This window comes from Gorilla gorilla, chromosome 5 (genome assembly GCF_029281585.2).
Source record: "Gorilla gorilla gorilla isolate KB3781 chromosome 5, NHGRI_mGorGor1-v2.1_pri, whole genome shotgun sequence".
NCBI classification, from domain to species: Eukaryota; Metazoa; Chordata; class Mammalia; order Primates; family Hominidae; genus Gorilla; species Gorilla gorilla.
Genome location: NC_073229.2, coordinates 17953115 through 17969647, shown reverse-complemented (window position 1 = coordinate 17969647; position 16533 = coordinate 17953115). Strand labels below are relative to the sequence as shown.

General features: G+C 45.6%; 1 protein-coding gene across 5 annotated transcripts in view; it reads right to left on the bottom strand.

Annotated features, from left to right (window-relative positions):
• The window catches only part of DUSP22 (dual specificity phosphatase 22), a 58960-nt gene that overhangs the window by 3519 nt on the left and 38908 nt on the right, over positions 1 to 16533 (bottom strand). For 3 of the 5 annotated variants that reach the window (XM_063707285.1, XM_055391038.2, XM_055391037.2), the window contains exon 2: positions 1968 to 2042. Coding sequence is in view for 3 of the 5 variants with exons in the window: in XM_055391038.2 (XP_055247013.1) it covers positions 1968 to 2042 (75 nt within the window). In the remaining 2 variants the exon portion in view is untranslated. Of the gene's footprint in view, positions 1 to 1967; positions 2043 to 12790; positions 12841 to 16533 lie in introns of all 5 variants that reach the window. The other 2 variants (XM_019029925.4, XM_019029927.4) reach the window with 1 other exon arrangement.

Genomic DNA, 16533 nt, shown 5'->3' with positions numbered 1-16533 from the left:
TGTGGCTCCAGATGCTCCCTTGCTCCTCAGCCCCTCCTCAGGTCTTTCCCATTTCCCCGGACAAACGACATAACTGAGGTACTCCAAGGAAACGAGGCTTCCAGGGCCTACGCGACAAACCCATTTATAACCTACATTTGTTTAGAATGCTTCTTGTTCCTTAAAAGTCTAGTTTTCTCAGCTATATGAGGGCTAGATCTATAATTTTTAAAGCCCATGACGTAGAGAGCCCTTACCCAATCTTACTTTTGTACTCTTCCTGACATAAATATGCAGAGTACAGAGCAGGCACACTGTGTCCGCAGGGTGGGAGCAAGGCACCCTGCAGGCAGTAACGGTTAGGGTCAGTTACCTGGAGCAGGCTGAGTGAGACCCGTTTTACATGTACATGCAAATGAAGGCGGTCACAGAAAGGCTGTGCTTCATCAGACTTAGAGAGTTCTAGCAACAGGTTAAGATGGGGAAGTTCAGCAAATGTCTCACTTTTAGGAAAGCCTATCTTTAGGTGCACACAACTGTATGAAGTATTAATTCCTAGAATATCAGGCCTACACATATTCAAATATAAATAATAATTTTAAAACCCCACACTCAAGTAGTGGCTCTTCACTAGGGCTTCAGATTAGAACTACCAGGAGAGACTTTAAAAGACAGATCCTCTGGGGCTGCAACCCTGGAGATTCACCTTCACTAGGAGCCAGGAGAAGCCCAGGAGTGGGAGTTCCAGAATTCCGCTTTAATTGGCTCCAACTGAACCCCCAAGGTATGTTAAAGCCAAACAGAAATGAACGTTAAAATCCTACCATTTGTATTTATTACACTTTCTACTCTTTAAAAAAGTGAGATGAAAAATCATGTGATTTCAAGAACTGTATGAAACTGCAGACACCATTCTAAAAACAACTCAACTATCTAGCGTCCTCCCTGTCGTCCCTATCGGCCCTCAGAACACATTACAGTTTTCATAGGTGGCTTCTCTGGATGTCATGCACTGGGTCCCTGGGTCCCCTCTGTCCTGGCAGGGCTGCCACCAACCTCAGCAGCAATATTCCCCAGGAGTTATCACTTCACAGTCCTAAAGAGCTTACAGTGCAAGAGGAACTGTTTCGGGGAACGTCAAAAGACTGTTAGGCTTTCAGTTAATTAATAACACACTTCATTCAAGACAGAGAGGGGACATGTCCGGCCTAGCACTTGGACAACAGAGCCTTGGCTCCTGAATTTTGGCTACTGGTTCCCTGAACAAATTAGCCATGTTATTAGCATGATTACGAGTGGTCATAAAAATGCCATCCCACTTTCACTGAGAACTCTCTATGTGCCAGGCACACTGCCAAGCACTTCAGATGCATCATCCTCGGGTTAAGCGTGATACAGTAGCTTTCTTTTCACTGTGTGTGTGTGTGTGTGTGTGTGTGTGTGTGTGTGCCTACACAAAATATAGCAGGATGCAAACAGACAGCCGTCACTAAACTGGGTCATTCTGGTGTCACAGTAGCGCGATACTGAAAATCCACATTTGCAATCAAGTCTCCTGAAGAAAAAACAACAGTGTCTTCAAAAAGCCACTGAGGTTTCAAGGATGAGCCTACAGAATCTGGGTCATCTGTAAGAGGCTGTTCTGATGAAATGCTGGAGGCAAGCCAGCGAAGGGAAGTTTCTGTTGTCCAGTAACCTTCACGGTCCCTACAGACATCCTAGCAGTGGAAATGGGAAAAAAACAAAAGCAAAACGAGTTAAGGTTCTCCTTCAACAGAAGGAAAGGGTGACTAACACACAGCACTGGACAAACGGAGCACGCGTTTGAAAACACACAGCGCTGGACAAACGGAGCACGCGTTTGAGATTCAGGGTTTACAGAAAACTATTAGGAGGTGAAACCATTATTCATACACGGAAAAACACTTGATAGGAAGCCAAGCCGACCAGAATATGCTAAAGCGCTATTAAGCAAGAGACACACGTACCAGTGTACAAGGCAGCTCTCACCGCGGAGCCGGCACTCGTGAATGAATTTAATACTTTCTTTGAAATGTCTTGTCCTGGGAAAAGAAAAAAAGAGAAATGACATCTCTCTACTTTACTCAATATATGATGAAAAGAAAATTCTACCTGAGGCTTCTTTCTTAAAATGTTAATTGATTTTTTGTATAATTGACACATAATTCTACATATTTATGGGCTACAGTGTGACACTTCAATGCATGTATACATTGTATAATAATCAAATCAGGATAATTACCTGATAAATGCTTAATCACTTTAAACATTTATCACTTTGTAGTGATAACATTCAAAAGCTTCTCTTGTAGCTATCTTGAAACATATACTACATTACCATTTGCTATAATCAAATAATCCACCAGGTAATGGAAACCAGAACATGGCTGGGTGTGGTGGCTCACGCCTTTAATCCCAGCAATTTGGGAGGCTGAGGCAGGCGGATCACTTGAGGTCAGGAGCTCGAGACCAGCCTGGCCAACATGGTGAAACCCTGTCTCTACTAAAAATACAAAAATTAGCTGGGTGTGGTGGCACACACCTGTAATCCCAGCTACCAGGGAGGCTGAGGCAGGAGAATTTCTTGAACCCAGGAGGCAGAGATTACAGTGAGCCAAGATCACACGACTGCACTCCAGCCTGGGCAACAGAGGAAAAAAAAAAAAAAAAAAAAGAAAGAAACCAGAATTTATTCTTCCTGTGGTTTACTGAAAGCTCTCCTAGTCCTATACCATCAAAACCTGGTCATACTGTCTGTGGCTGGAGCTGTCTCAGCCTCAGAATCCATTATTTACAATGCTGAGGTCTAGGGAAGGGTGTGGGTTGTCTGGAAGTTTTGGAATTTCTCTGTAAGAAATCCCTGAAACACACAGTTACCACAGACTGGGGTTGAGGGAAGTTCTGGACAGCGCCCCCCATGTTCAAGCGGAGCCCCTCAATGCCCCAGCAGCACAGCAGGAACCCTCACACCAGCTGTGGATGGTACAGGCCACCATGACGCAGGTGAGGAAGGTGACCACGTCGTGTGGGCTTTCCAAGTCCTAAAAGCTAATTTACTCCTGGCAATCTGGAAAATCTAAAAGCATTCTCTCAAACTGGTCTCCCGGGACTTTGGCAGTCCTGTCTGCAGCTCAGTGGAGAGCTGTAGGGAAATGGAAATTCTGGCTCCAATCCCTCTTTGCCATTTACTGGACCCTGTGGCCCCGGACAAGCCATTTATCTTCTCAGTTATAAAGTGGGGCTGATATCTCACAGGGCGGATGAGGCAATACATGCCAATATGCTCTGCAAACTCTGAAGTCCTGAATGGACTGAACGCGGTGGCACACACCCATCATCCTAGCACTTGAAGAGGCTGAGGTGGGCAGACCACTTGAACTCAGGAATTTGAGACCAGCCGAGGCAAAATGTCGAAACTCATCTCTACAGAAAATACCAAAAAAAAAATTAGCTGGGTGTGGTGGTGCATGCCTGTAGTCCCGGCTACTTGGGAGGCCGAGGTGGGAGGATCTCTTGAGCCCAGGAGGTTAAGGCTGCAGTGAGCCGAGATCATGCCACCGCACTCCAGCCTGAGCGACACAGCGAGACCCTGTCTCAATAAATAAACAAATAATAGAACTAAGTTCTAAATGATGACGCGTGCCTTAATCCTTTCTTCTTCTAACTCTTTAGTTTTTCAGACTGCCCTTTTCTCTTGTCACTCATTCAGCCCCTAACCGTTCAGGGAGTGCCTGGTTGCACGGCCTTGTGCCAAGTCCCTGAGGCACAAAGCCAGGCAGGACTCGAGCCCCACTGTGGTGCGCTCCCAACCAGCATGTGTGTCCCCTGCCACTCAGACCTCATTCTGGACTGGTTTGTGGGTTAAGTCCTGACACCTCGGGACGGATAGCACATGTACCTCTCCAATGTCTTCTACCTTTGAATGGCTTATAAAGCAGCAAAAGTTGCCCACGGACGAACTGACTTCTCTTTAAACACTGACTGAGTACTGACAATTTGCCAGGGACTCTGATAAACTGTAAGACATTCAGAATGCCAGGGCACATGAATGTAATAAGAATGAGAAATTTAGGCACGGCCTAACAAACTCACCCAGGTACTGACTGCAGAAGAAACTCAGCGACCTCACGGCAGGTGCTCAGTGAGATGAGGACAGCCAGGGAGCAGCAGCAACTGTCCATGTGCATGCATGCACATGCAAACATGCACACGCAAACATGCACACGCAAACGTGCACACGCAAACGTGCACACACAAACGTGCACACGCAAACATGCACACGCAAACGTGCACACACATGTTCTGCAACAACTGCAAGGGTCACCACAAGCGCAAATCCCTAGGGGACCAAATCAAGGGCTCCGGACTCTGACCTGACATCTCTAACTAGCACATCTGCTTTTGTTAACTTTCCCAGGGATAACTGCCCCCAGATGTAAATAAGAACAGACCAGAGCGGGCACTGCAGGCAGGGACAGCGTCTTGGCACCCTTGGGGGGCCACAGCAGCGTGAGCAGCCTGGGAGACCAAGGAGGGTGCCGTCCAGCTGCACCCCTGCAGCCAGCCAGTCAGCTGCCCCAGCCTGTGCACCGGCCTGTCTACTGTGGCCTGCAAGGAGGGCAGGCACCCGGTGTAAACCACCAGGCAAGTTGCAGACCAGCAGTCTGGAGCCACTTCTGGGCCAGATGAGTTGGCTCAAGGTTTTAAACATTGTTGAACTAGTTGCTGATATCAGGTAGCATGAATTTGGCCATGAGTAGCAGAATACCTGCACCCAGATGTAATAAGGTGGCTTGGTACACAGCAGGCAAGAAAGGATTCCTGCTGTAATCCCGAAATCTAAGGTATCAGTGCTGAAGGAGACTCCAGAGCAGACACCCATTACAGCCAGGCCGCGAAGCCAAGTATACAGCAGAGTGGGGCACGAAGGGCGCCTTGTTGGGCAGGAGCCTAGCCCCCAGCAAAGAGCTGGGTAGCCAGCTGGGAGCTCCCCACACCTTCAGCACAACTAGCCGTCTGCGGCTGGCAGAGAAGTCTGCTGGCCTGGAGATAATGGAACTGGACAAGACATGTCAGCCGCACTGATCTTGTTTGGGAAAGACACCCTGTCTTCCTGCAGCTCTGTCCATGTGGAAGCAATGGAAAGGCCGTGGGTAGGGACTTCTGGAAAACCTTTCCCTTCCCGAAGAGAGGAAAGTGATCTATCTCTGCCCCTGACCTCCGGCCGTGGAGCTGGGAGCGAGTGCCATGCTCAGAGCTGCATCACCTGCTGCCAAGTGTCTCTCTCCCTTAGAATGCCATGTGTCAGTCAAACACGGTATTCTGCTACTCATGGCCAAATTCATGCTACCTGATATCAACAACTAGTTCAAAAATGTTTGAAACCTTGAGCCAACTCATCTGGCCCAGAAGTGGCTCCAGACTGCTGGTCTGCAACTTGCCTGGTGGTTTACACCGGGTGCCTGCCCTCCTTGCAGGCCGCAGTAGACAGGCCAGTGCACAGGCTGGGGCAGCTGACTGGCTGGCTGCAGGGGTGCAGCTGGACGGCACCCTCCTTGGTCCCCCAAGCTGCTCACGCTGCTGTGGCCTCCCAAGGGTGCCAAGACTCTGTCCCTGACTGCTGTGCCCGCGCTGGTCTGCTCTGTGTGGGTCTCTTTCTGGTCAGAAAGAGCCGTGTCTGTACGCAGAGCAGCCAAAAAAGCAAAAGCAAATCTAGAAATGAATGACGACCGCCTGAGTAAATGAAAAACCACAGAGGACGTCAGAACACACTGCAAAGACCACACAGCAACATGAAAGTTAGCAGGTGCCCATCTGAGTGGGGACAGGATTGGGGTCACATTCAGTTGTATGAACCTCACCAAGGTCTTGTAAAGATGACAACTGAATCCCTTCACTGAAACCTTGGAGTGGGGACCACTTCTTATATCTGGCTTTGACATCTGCACATCCCCAACCACAGACACAATGAAACCGGGCTTCTTACATATTGTGGGGTTGAACCTGGGTTCAAGAGTCAGCCTTGCCACATCTCAAAATACAAGAGGGGAGTGTGCTCAGCCTGGCACCATCCAAACCCATCTGTGCCCAGGGAGCCGAGTGGGCGTGTGAAGGAGCTGAGGAGGTTATGGAGAGGTGACCCCACTCTGCACCACCACCCCCCCGGTAGCTCTTTCCATCTGTAGTAAGAGTTAAGTCCAGTAGAGCCCACAGGATATAGCTCCTATCCACCACCATGTTGGGGGCCTGGGCTGCAGAGCCCTCGTGCAGGCATCATGATAGGGCCATTCGCAGCGCCACCCCAGGAGCCGGAAGGATGCCAACAAGGCGACCGCTTAGAGCCCCACAGTGCAACTTGACTCATGGACACAATTCGGCACAAGGCCAAGCCAGAGAGATATTCCTAGAAATGCCTTTTCCAAGAAAAGCCCAGAGGCAGGCGAGCGCACTGCCACTTTGGTGCAGGACTGTGTGTGGGGGTGTTATTTCCAGGGAAGCTGATGACAGAAGCCCCAACTCTGGTCATTAAACTCCCTCCTCCACAGTGGGAAATACCCACAGTCCTGGTCCTTCTATTGCTCAACTGCAGTTAGAAGCAGAAGCGCGAGTCTGAAGCACTATCCTACCGCAAGCTGTTTCGATGAACACAAGTTCCCTGTTCCTGCTCTCCGTTTCATCGGCAGTTCACCTTTACGTCCACGCACAGCCACGTGGAATAGGCTCGGTCCACAGAGAGCCAGCGAATGCTGCACAAGAAAGCACGGACCGGACCACGCTTGCGTTAGAAACTCACCAAACAGCGCCTGGGGCTATCATGCCCGCTCCTGCCCGCGGTCCTTGCAGCAGGGGCACCTCCAGGGAGAGGGGACTCGCAAACTGCCCAGTCACCTGCAGCTGTCTCCCTCCCTCGTCACAGACCAGCACCCTCTGCCTGGGTCCCTTCCTTTCTGCATCAAAGGCCAAGAGCCAGTGCCCAGATGGGCTCTACCGACCTTCAGAGAGTCTAAGAAAAGATGGTGGATGAGCTTGTACATCACACTACATGGTGTTCACTTTTGAGGCTGAACAACTACTTCCCACTCCAGGACTGCAAGATTTGGAGGCCTCAATCCCCATTGTAGGATCTAAGATGGTCCTGTCCTGCTCAAAAGGACTTTGCCTGTTGGAGTGGGAGCCCAGAGATCTGGCTGAGCACCTTGAATGGCAGCTGGCCCTACCCTAAAAGCCCATGGTACCAGACCACGCTATAACAGCAGCAAGGCCACAGGGACACAGGGTGCTCCTCCTTCCTGCAAATGATACAAAAGTGTATCTGCAAATGAAAGCAAAGGACAAGTCCAAAAAAGGCAAGCATCCTTATATATAAAAAATCTATATTTTTATACATTACATATGTAAATATGTATGTTTTTGCTTAGAAAAAAAGTTTTTGTTTGTTTGTTTTCTAATAGCAAATGAGTAGAGTATTCTATCTGGGTCCAGGCTCTGGAAGGTGGTTTCATAACAGAGAGCTGCTTCCTCTTCGGGCAGAAATCTGTCCACGGCCCCCCACCCACAGGCCCTGCCCCAGCACGCTTTCCAGCTGGAAGGCTGATGGTGAAGCCCCCACTCCACCCAGAGGTAAGTGGGAAGAATGTTCCTCATCAGACAGATATGGTGGAGCTGCCCTATCAGCACACAGCATTACACACAAAACCAGCCCACGTTTGTGTCAGTGATTCCCCAACTTTGATATTTTGCGCATTGTCAACATTAAAAATAAAATTGGGGGATGCATATATTGTACTTTTCATTTGGCCAGATAAGGGCTTTTTAAAAGCAAACTAAAACAAAGGGCCTCTCTACCACTTACTACAACATCATTTCCCAGAAGAATATTTCAACAACAAAAAGAAGGACATAATCTAAGACTAAACATAGTTCTTTTAAGTGGAATAAATGAAGTCTTATGGAAAACTGAATGCCACTTTCAGCTCTCATTTTCTCCTTGAGCAGGAGGACATCACTATGGACTGGCAGAGCCCTCAGGAACTGTCTGGAAGCAGGACCACAGTAGTCCAAGGGCCCATCTAGCTCTCATCTTGCAAAAGTGCTCCTTTATAATAAAATAAAAGAAAAACGTAAATGAGAGAAAAAGAGAGTTGAAAGTACAGAAGGTGTCAGTTAAAGAAAATATAGACAAAAAGATAGGGAGATAGAATAAGGCAAGGACGTTTTACCGATGTTTTCAATATAGGCTCTCTGTATTGCTAAAGCTTCTTCTCCCCACAAAAACCTCAAGAAATTTACAGACCTGCTCGATTCTAAAACCACTGAATGTCACAAAGGCGCTAATGCAATGATGCATACCGACTCCATAGCCTGGCAGAGATCAAATGCCCTTGGACTTCACAGAAAAAGAAAAAAAAAATCTATAATTACTTGCTTCATGATGTCAAAGTACAAAATGCCAGTGTAATATATATTAAAGCAAGATGAGTAAATATAAGTTAATATGCATCTAACCATTCACTTTCAAAACATATTAATACTCTTTACTTGAATAGACAGAAAATATAATCATATTTCCAGAAATGCTTAGTGTTCATAAAAAACACTTTCACTTATATCATCTCACCTAATACTATAAAAAACCCTGTGAGATAGGCATTTTATAGATGAGAGAAGAGAGGTTAAAATGACTTTTCTAAGAAATCCCAGAGAGAAAGCAAAAGCAAGTAAGTATTTCCAAAGCCCTTAATTCACTAACCCATACCACACTGGCCACTTGGGGAACACGCAGTGCGTGCATTTGATACAAACTCTAGGATGCCTCTAATTATGACAAAATCATGCAAAACACACCACAATAGGTCTGTGGGGTTATTACAACTCTGAGAACTTGAACTTTTACATTTCCTGACTTGGCAAGGCTAGCTGGTTGGGGAACTGAGCTGAAATTCTAACATGTTAATGTTATCTCAAACCAGGTTTCTGCATTTTAAGTTCCTGGAAGATCAGAGAGGGAGATTTGAGAGGATATAGGCCAAGACAGAAAACTGACCTTTCTGGGCAGTTTGCAGCAACTGAATGTCAAGTGACAACAGCTAGTCTCAAAGGTCACACATCTCTTACTAAGCGTAACTAGCCAGAATTCCTGTTAGTGCAGGGATTTGTGGGGAAAAATTTAAGATATAGAGTGTTAAATTACATCAAAGCTGGCATTCATTTTTAAAATCTGTACTTAAGTTTAAAACAATGAGCAACATAGTTTTCCAGAATTTATTTTATCATTGAATAGAGAAACTCTGAAGCATCGAGAATTTTTTAAGTGGCTAAAGAGCTACTATTTCGAATTGTTTAGGTCCTGCAGAACACATTTTCCAAGTGACAGGTAAGACTTCTTTTGCTTTTGTTAACTAGAGAAATACGAATATTTGTCGTCTGACCATCCTCATTGGTTGATGATACAGAAAGCAAAAGTTGATTGTCAGCACCTGATACTTGGTAATAAACACCTTAATAAATACCCCGAGAGAGGTAGGTGTTCTGCCTGCCAACTTGAGGGGAATCATTTGATTACATGGTGAAAATATGCTCACCATTAAAAAGTACACTATGCCTTCCAGTAGAACACTTGTAACAGGTAAAAAGAAACTCAAGCTATTTCATCGCCTGCCTCTTAACAAGCTGAGTCACTCAAAGTTCCGAAGTCAGCTCCACCATTTCCACATACTTTAGTACAGCGAGCAATATTTACAGTCATGGACATATGTGTATTGGAGCCTTACTTATTCACAAGATTTGCTGTTACTAATGGATTAAAAATAAACGTTTCCCCCAAAAATCACACAAGAGCATGACTCCCGACAGCAGAGTGTCCACTTTTCCCCACCTTTTCATGAGCTACGGTTCTGACTTCCTTTTTCAGCTGAAACAGAAGTCTTACTGTCGTAGCTTCACTGGAGAGTGCAGCACGGCGCATCCTCCATACATAAGCCCCAGACACGGCACTGCCCACACCTACCTAACCCCTAAGCCCACCCACGTTTATAGTTTGCCTTTGTAACTCTTTGTCATCCAGATACATCAAAGGCCAAGAGCCAGTCATCCAGCCAAAGAAAGAGTTACAAAAGCAAACCATAAACTTAACAGGACCTCTTTACATATTTGGGATAGGAGAGAACTAATTAAAAGGGTAGGAGGAGGTGGGGGGTGAAAAGTTGCTTAAAGAGTAAAACGTTCACTATTCGGGTGATGGATGCACTAAAAGTCCAGACTTTGCCATTAAGCCTTATACCCATGTAACAAAATTGCACCTGCACCCCCTAAATCTATATGTATTTTAAAAAGAAAAAGTATGGGCTAGTCCTTCAGCACCAAAGGTGACTGGAATTAGGCTGGTTTTGACAGATGATCTGAACTGACCCACGAGACCTAGAACTCAGAGAAGAAGCTGGCATATCTCTGTCTCCCCTGTCCCTCCATGTCAGCAGGTCTCTCAAGTAACTGAAGCAGGCTTCCTGGGCACCAAAACTTGTTATTGCAACTACCTTTTCTGTAACTCTCAAGATACATTAATATACGCTGAGTAAAAACAGACTCAGTTTTACAAGTGCTCAGAGTTCACAGAAAACACCTTCACATACATGCCCTTGCCTCCAAAGACCCTGAGGGCAGGCATTTTCAGATGGGAGAATGGAGGTGTAGATGGGTTAAAATGACCTGCCCAAGGTAGGTGTAACTGGCTTTACAGTTGAGATTTTCTAACATCTACGCCTACTGCTTACTTGTCTATAGTGCAAGGGGCCACTCCACGCTTAAATCAGGTCACTGTCACAGACAAGAGAGCACTCAGCTCCTAGCAAAGCTGAGAAGCATTGGGGACAGCTCAAGGACAGGTAGCCACCTGCACTGACAGCAGATGTCCAGAGCCCAGAGTGGGTCACATCTGAGTTTTTCTTCTAAAGAATCAAATTGCCAATCAGGTACTGACAAGTTCAACAGCATGTCAGAATCTCGGTTTGAGATAAGAGCAAAGCAACCATTCTAAAAATAGCCACCAAAACATGGGCAGAAGATTGCTATGGTCTTCAGAGAAAGGCAGTGGCTCACTTCCTTCCGTGTGCACCATGCCTTCCAACCACTTCTGTTTCTTGACACGACTAGTAACCAAGGAAGTTCTCTAATGCTGCTTCTCCTCCTTCCAGGCCTAGAGTGCTACTCTGTTTTCCCAGGAAAATCCCCCCTCCACCATCCTCAATCTTAAACGTTCACCTTTCTGTGAAATATCAAGAGTGCATGTGGAAACACAGCCCCTGGGGAGCACACAGTGGCTCCAGCTTCCCACCTCCCGTTCCCCTCCTGATCTACCACCTCACCTTTCCCATGTCAACCCATCTTACTCCAGCTCTATTTTTTTTCCCAAAAAGGTAGATCTCACAAAATTATTGCATAACCTGTGATTTTTCTGCTCTGCCCCAGTGAAGGCTCAAGTCGGCTGATGGCCAGCGTTCAATAACTCCCAGAGTGGTGGCACACCTAGGGTCCTGAACACCGGGGCACACGGTCTGCACTCCTGATTCGTAGGGTGTGCGTGCACCAGTGCTTGGGGCATAAAAGGGGAATCCAGACGAGCCTGAGGACTCCAAATTCACAAACTTCACCACAGCCTACAACTTCTCTGTGACATGCAGTAACACATAGTTCTAGGAGGGTTGCTGTGTCTTTGACCTGTGGCATATAGCACTGGGCCAACCTGAGAATCAGAGGCCAGACTCAGTGGCATGGGCTGCTAAGTACTTTACTTCCAGCCCCAGCCTTTCAGCCTGCACAAGTCAAATGTGTGCTTCAGGAAAACTGTAATCTACTCCACATCATGGTATTTCCAGGTCCCTTCTATACAGCCAAGAGGGACTGCTAAAGCTGTAGCTGCCATGGGTCCCCAGAGCCCTATTCCTTATCTTGCCAAAACCTAATCCTATCTGTCTCCACAGGATTTCTTCAATATGGAAAAGGGAGCAATTATGAATCTCTCTATAGGTGCAGAGTTAAAATAACATCAAAGGTTTATTCGGCTATGAAGAAATAGAGGACTGGACCTTCCTAAGCCAAAACGACCTATTTATTCCACTCAGCCAGGCTTTAGCAGCATGCTGTCCCATAAGGCAGCCGCCAGCCTCCTGGGGTTCTCAAGCCCTGGAAACACAGCTGGTCTGAACGGAGATGTGCCAAGTATGAAACAGCATGCCAGAGTCCCCAGACTTCGTATGAAAGAAGGACATAAACTTGCTCATTAACTTTTTATATTGAGTACATATCAAAATAATATTTTAGATAGACTGGATTAAGTAAAATATATTATTAGAATTAATGTTGCCTGTTTCTGTTTGCTGTTTAAAATGTGGCTCCTAGAAAATTTAAAACTGCCCATTTGTGGCGCACTATCTGTTTCTATTGGACAGCGCTGCTTTAGACAGAACCCAACAAATCCTTTACGGTGTTATTTCTAGAGGAAAGATGGGCATACTAAAGGTTTAAGGTATCCTTTTTAAACATCAGACCCTTCTTGTGGACATCCCATGAGTCTCTCTGCATAATGGAAGGACCAGTCAACCAGAAGGAGCCTCCTGCCACAGCTCATCCCAGCCTGCCCAGCGTTGGCTTCTGTAGGCTCACAGCCTCTTCCCTGGCAGGGTCAGCAAGGGTCCCGTGAGCTCTGACGACTTCACAATCTTCTACTTCTCTGACTTTACCATCCTCTATTCATTTTTTTAAATGTCTCCAAATAATACAGAAAAAAGAAACTTACAGGTTTTGAGATGGTGAATCCGCTGCTGGGATGCACAGGTATTTAACTCCCTGCAGAATAATAAAAAGTAAATACATAAAAATAAAAACATGAAACTCAGTGGAGAAAAGTATTTAAGGAACTATTTACACAGGTCAAAAAATAAAAAAATAAAAAGGAGAAGTTTTTCACTCATCTTTTGTTGCCAAGGAACTGCAGAAAAACTAATTAAAGTTCCTGGTTATTTTCCATGACCATGCGTACAAATAATCCTGCTTTGGTTTGCAAACAGCCTGTAGGTTTAGGCAAAATTCAAAGGGCACATCAAAAAAGTGAAATAGTTGAGTACTTTTCAGTAAGTTTCAACTACTTTCAAAACCAGCACCTCAGATGTTAGTTTATATATTCCAAATTTTTTATATATTTCATTTAGGATTCTGAATGTTCAAAAAGGAAGCACTGTTCGTAAGTAAAAACCTTAACATGAGTGAAAACTATAATGTCACATTACAGCTTTCTACATCAATTTTAGTACCATGACAGCTACAATTTCACTGACACACCAATACGAGCTTTACCCTAGGGATAATTTGTTTTATTTTGCTTGGTTTTCAGGACAATAAAGGTTTATATATCAAACAAAAATACTTTTTTCTTTTTTAAAGAATGGCCAAATTTGAAAAAAATAAACTTCATATACTCCTCTATAAAACTCAGAAAAAGGTTTATGTAAATCCATGCTACAACAGGCATGCTAAATTTGAGATTTATTTAAAAAAAAAAACTGGCTGTTTCTCTTTCGGAGGGACTGAATGTTTCAAAAGCTCTGTCAAGTAGAAACACAAAACATAAAAATCTGATATTCTCTTTGTAAGAGATTATAGCCTGATGAAGAATTAGATGAATCATTTTTAAATTATTCCTCTCTTAATTGCCTAATCTCACAGAATCTTGCCACCATGTCACAGACAATATTAGGGGGTGCACATCAGACACTGGAAAAGTAACCAACCTTGGAGAATAAAAGCACAGATAGGTAGAAGAGTGACACAGACAACCTCAGGGTTCTCAGAAGATGGAGTTACAACGCAACGCATCTTCAGTAATTATTCACAAATAATTTCTGCATTTTTAATTAAACTTTTACCATTAACTCCTATTGTTAGGAATTTCCGTGCTGTATTTGCCAATAGGGACAACTAAATGTGTAGCTGCCCCTAATCCTTCCACACCTCCTACACATTTTAATAGTCCCTGACATTGTGAGTCCTACTTTTCCAATACAGGCACCAGACACACTTCATGTCCCAACCTCCCTTGCGATTAGGGACTCCCCACCTGGCCCTCAGGAGTCGGATCGGCAGCTACTGAGTGGGATCCGGGAAGCACACGTGGGCTTCGTGGGCGCAGGGCGGGGGCAGAGCACATGCTCTTTGCGGGGCAGGTGGGGCAGGGGTGGGCTGGCTCAGGGCAAAGTGGGCGCTGAGCTTGGGGCCAGTTTTCTGCGGATCACTCCTGAACTTCAGCCTAAAACCTGTTCTCCATCTATTCTGAGGGAACCATGAGCTTTGAATCTCTCTTAGTAAAAGCTGTTTCCTGCTGAAACTAAGTCAGAGCAGGATCTGTTCACTGCAACTAACACCTAAGTGAGAGAATTCCCTCTTGCCTCGTCCACAATGATGAGGGGTCAGAAAAACATCTTTCCCCTCACAGTTTTTGTATGCTTTGAATCAAAAACGTTTTTTCCCTCACAGTTTCTGTACATTTTGTTTCCAGCTTTAAATCAATCTTTACACCTTCCAATAAAGGCCCTTTTGGGTCTTGAAGGAGATGAATTTTACTGCTGTTTATCCACATGCGAACATCTCACTTAAGACCAAATGGGCTTCAACCATGCCAAGGGTTAATTTAGAATCTGCTGGTGGAAGAGGAAAGTGAGGCAGCAGCTTCTCCCTCCTTTGCCTTCACTTTGTCATCCCCAGTTGCCTCCTCCTGTCTCTGTCCTCATTTCTCCTGGGCTTGTGGGCTGTGCTCTGCTGGGAACACTGAAAGTATCTTCAAACCTAGAGTGGTATTACAGCTGGGACTTCAAGGGAAAACAAACGGAAAAGGAAGTATTATTGTTAAAAGTAATTTCAGTCCTTTCCTTCGTGGAGGCCAAACAAGCTTGTTGGTATAGATGCACATACATTGATCACCTCCTGCAGCCACCATTGAAATGACTCATTCACTTCTTTCCTTTTACTCTTAAGTGAGAGTTGGCAGTCGATCAGTCCAGAAGCTTGTGAAATCCTTTCCTCCCACACTCTTCCTCCACGCTCCTTGGAGACCAGCACCTCCAGACAGACCAGAAGGAGCCTCAAGTTCCCACCTTCCCTTCTAGCGCCATCTTCAGTGTCAGTGACTTCCATCTGGCAAGGAAGCTTAAGACGAGATGGAAATGCTCGCCTCCCCCAGATGTTGACTGACAGCCACTTTATTCTAGCAGAATCTAAAATCAGCCTAGTCTATATATCAAGAGGAAAGAAAAAAAAAAAAGAAGGACAGGAAGAGAATGGACAGAGGGTCTGCTGAATAGCTCTTTGCTGGCTATAAATACCAGCCGTGGGACTGGACAGTATTGTGCTTCCTATGGGCAGTCTCCATGTGTGGTTGTGTTCCCCTTTGTGGCACCTGATGAGCAAAAGGACCAACTCAGGCTGGTCCCATGAGGCAGGAGCACCTTGTCAGGTGGGCACGAGAATCTACCCACAGGAAGACGGCAAAGGCTATCTCTCCATCTGGGAACCACCAGGATGAGGAGGCAGCTCTTGGCTGCCCACAGTCGCTGGGGTGGGCGTGTGGAGCTGCAGCTTCCCATCTGTGAATCCTCTGAAGAGGAACAAAATGGCTCCCAACCACAATTTGGGGACCACCTGCTGTTAAGGCAGGACAGATAAAAATAGAAAACCTGAGTCAAGATTATATTCTGTTGAAGACAGAATGACAACAGCAATGATAACGAGCTTCCCTGCAAGGATGCCCGGCACACAGCAGGCACTCACCGAAATGTCTGCGGAGTGATGAGACAGAGGATGAGAACAATGAACACAAAGATCACACTGCCAGACGAGTGCAAGGAAAGAAAAATACTGTAAAGCACCATCATTTGTGCCAGTGACCGCGAAACGAGAGCTGGGCTTCAGCCCACACCATGCAAACAGCAAGCCACCCACACATGCTCAAGGGACACCAGCGTCCCTCCTGGCCACTGCAACAGGACGCAGCTGAGAGCCAGTCGGCGTGATCCACAATAAGCATATGCAAACTCAGTCAAGGAAGGAGTCAAAACTGTCAAAAAGGTTCAGCTGCTCGCCACCTAAGAACATCTATTTATCTTGGTTTAGTTATTAACAAAGCATGAAAAGTCTCTCCCAAGCCACAGACTACAGAATTTGAGTTACCTTAGAACAGCTTCAGATACCTGCACATGTGTACAATTCATGACAGTTAATTACTAATTCAGAAAGCAGCATGAGTCCCCCAGTGCCACAAGAAAGCTGGCCCACTTAAAAGTATCCTAGTACTAATGAATAAGTTCTGCAAATGTTTTAATGTGATGTGCAATAGATGGTTTCACCAAATAGGTCCTCAAGACAGGACCACTCTCCGGTTTTGAAGTTTATAGAAATAGAAATAAAGGATAGGATAAGTTTAGATAAATCACGGAAAGTATAACAAACTTGGAGGTTAAAAAAAAAGCAATAAAAATTCTAGAACAATCT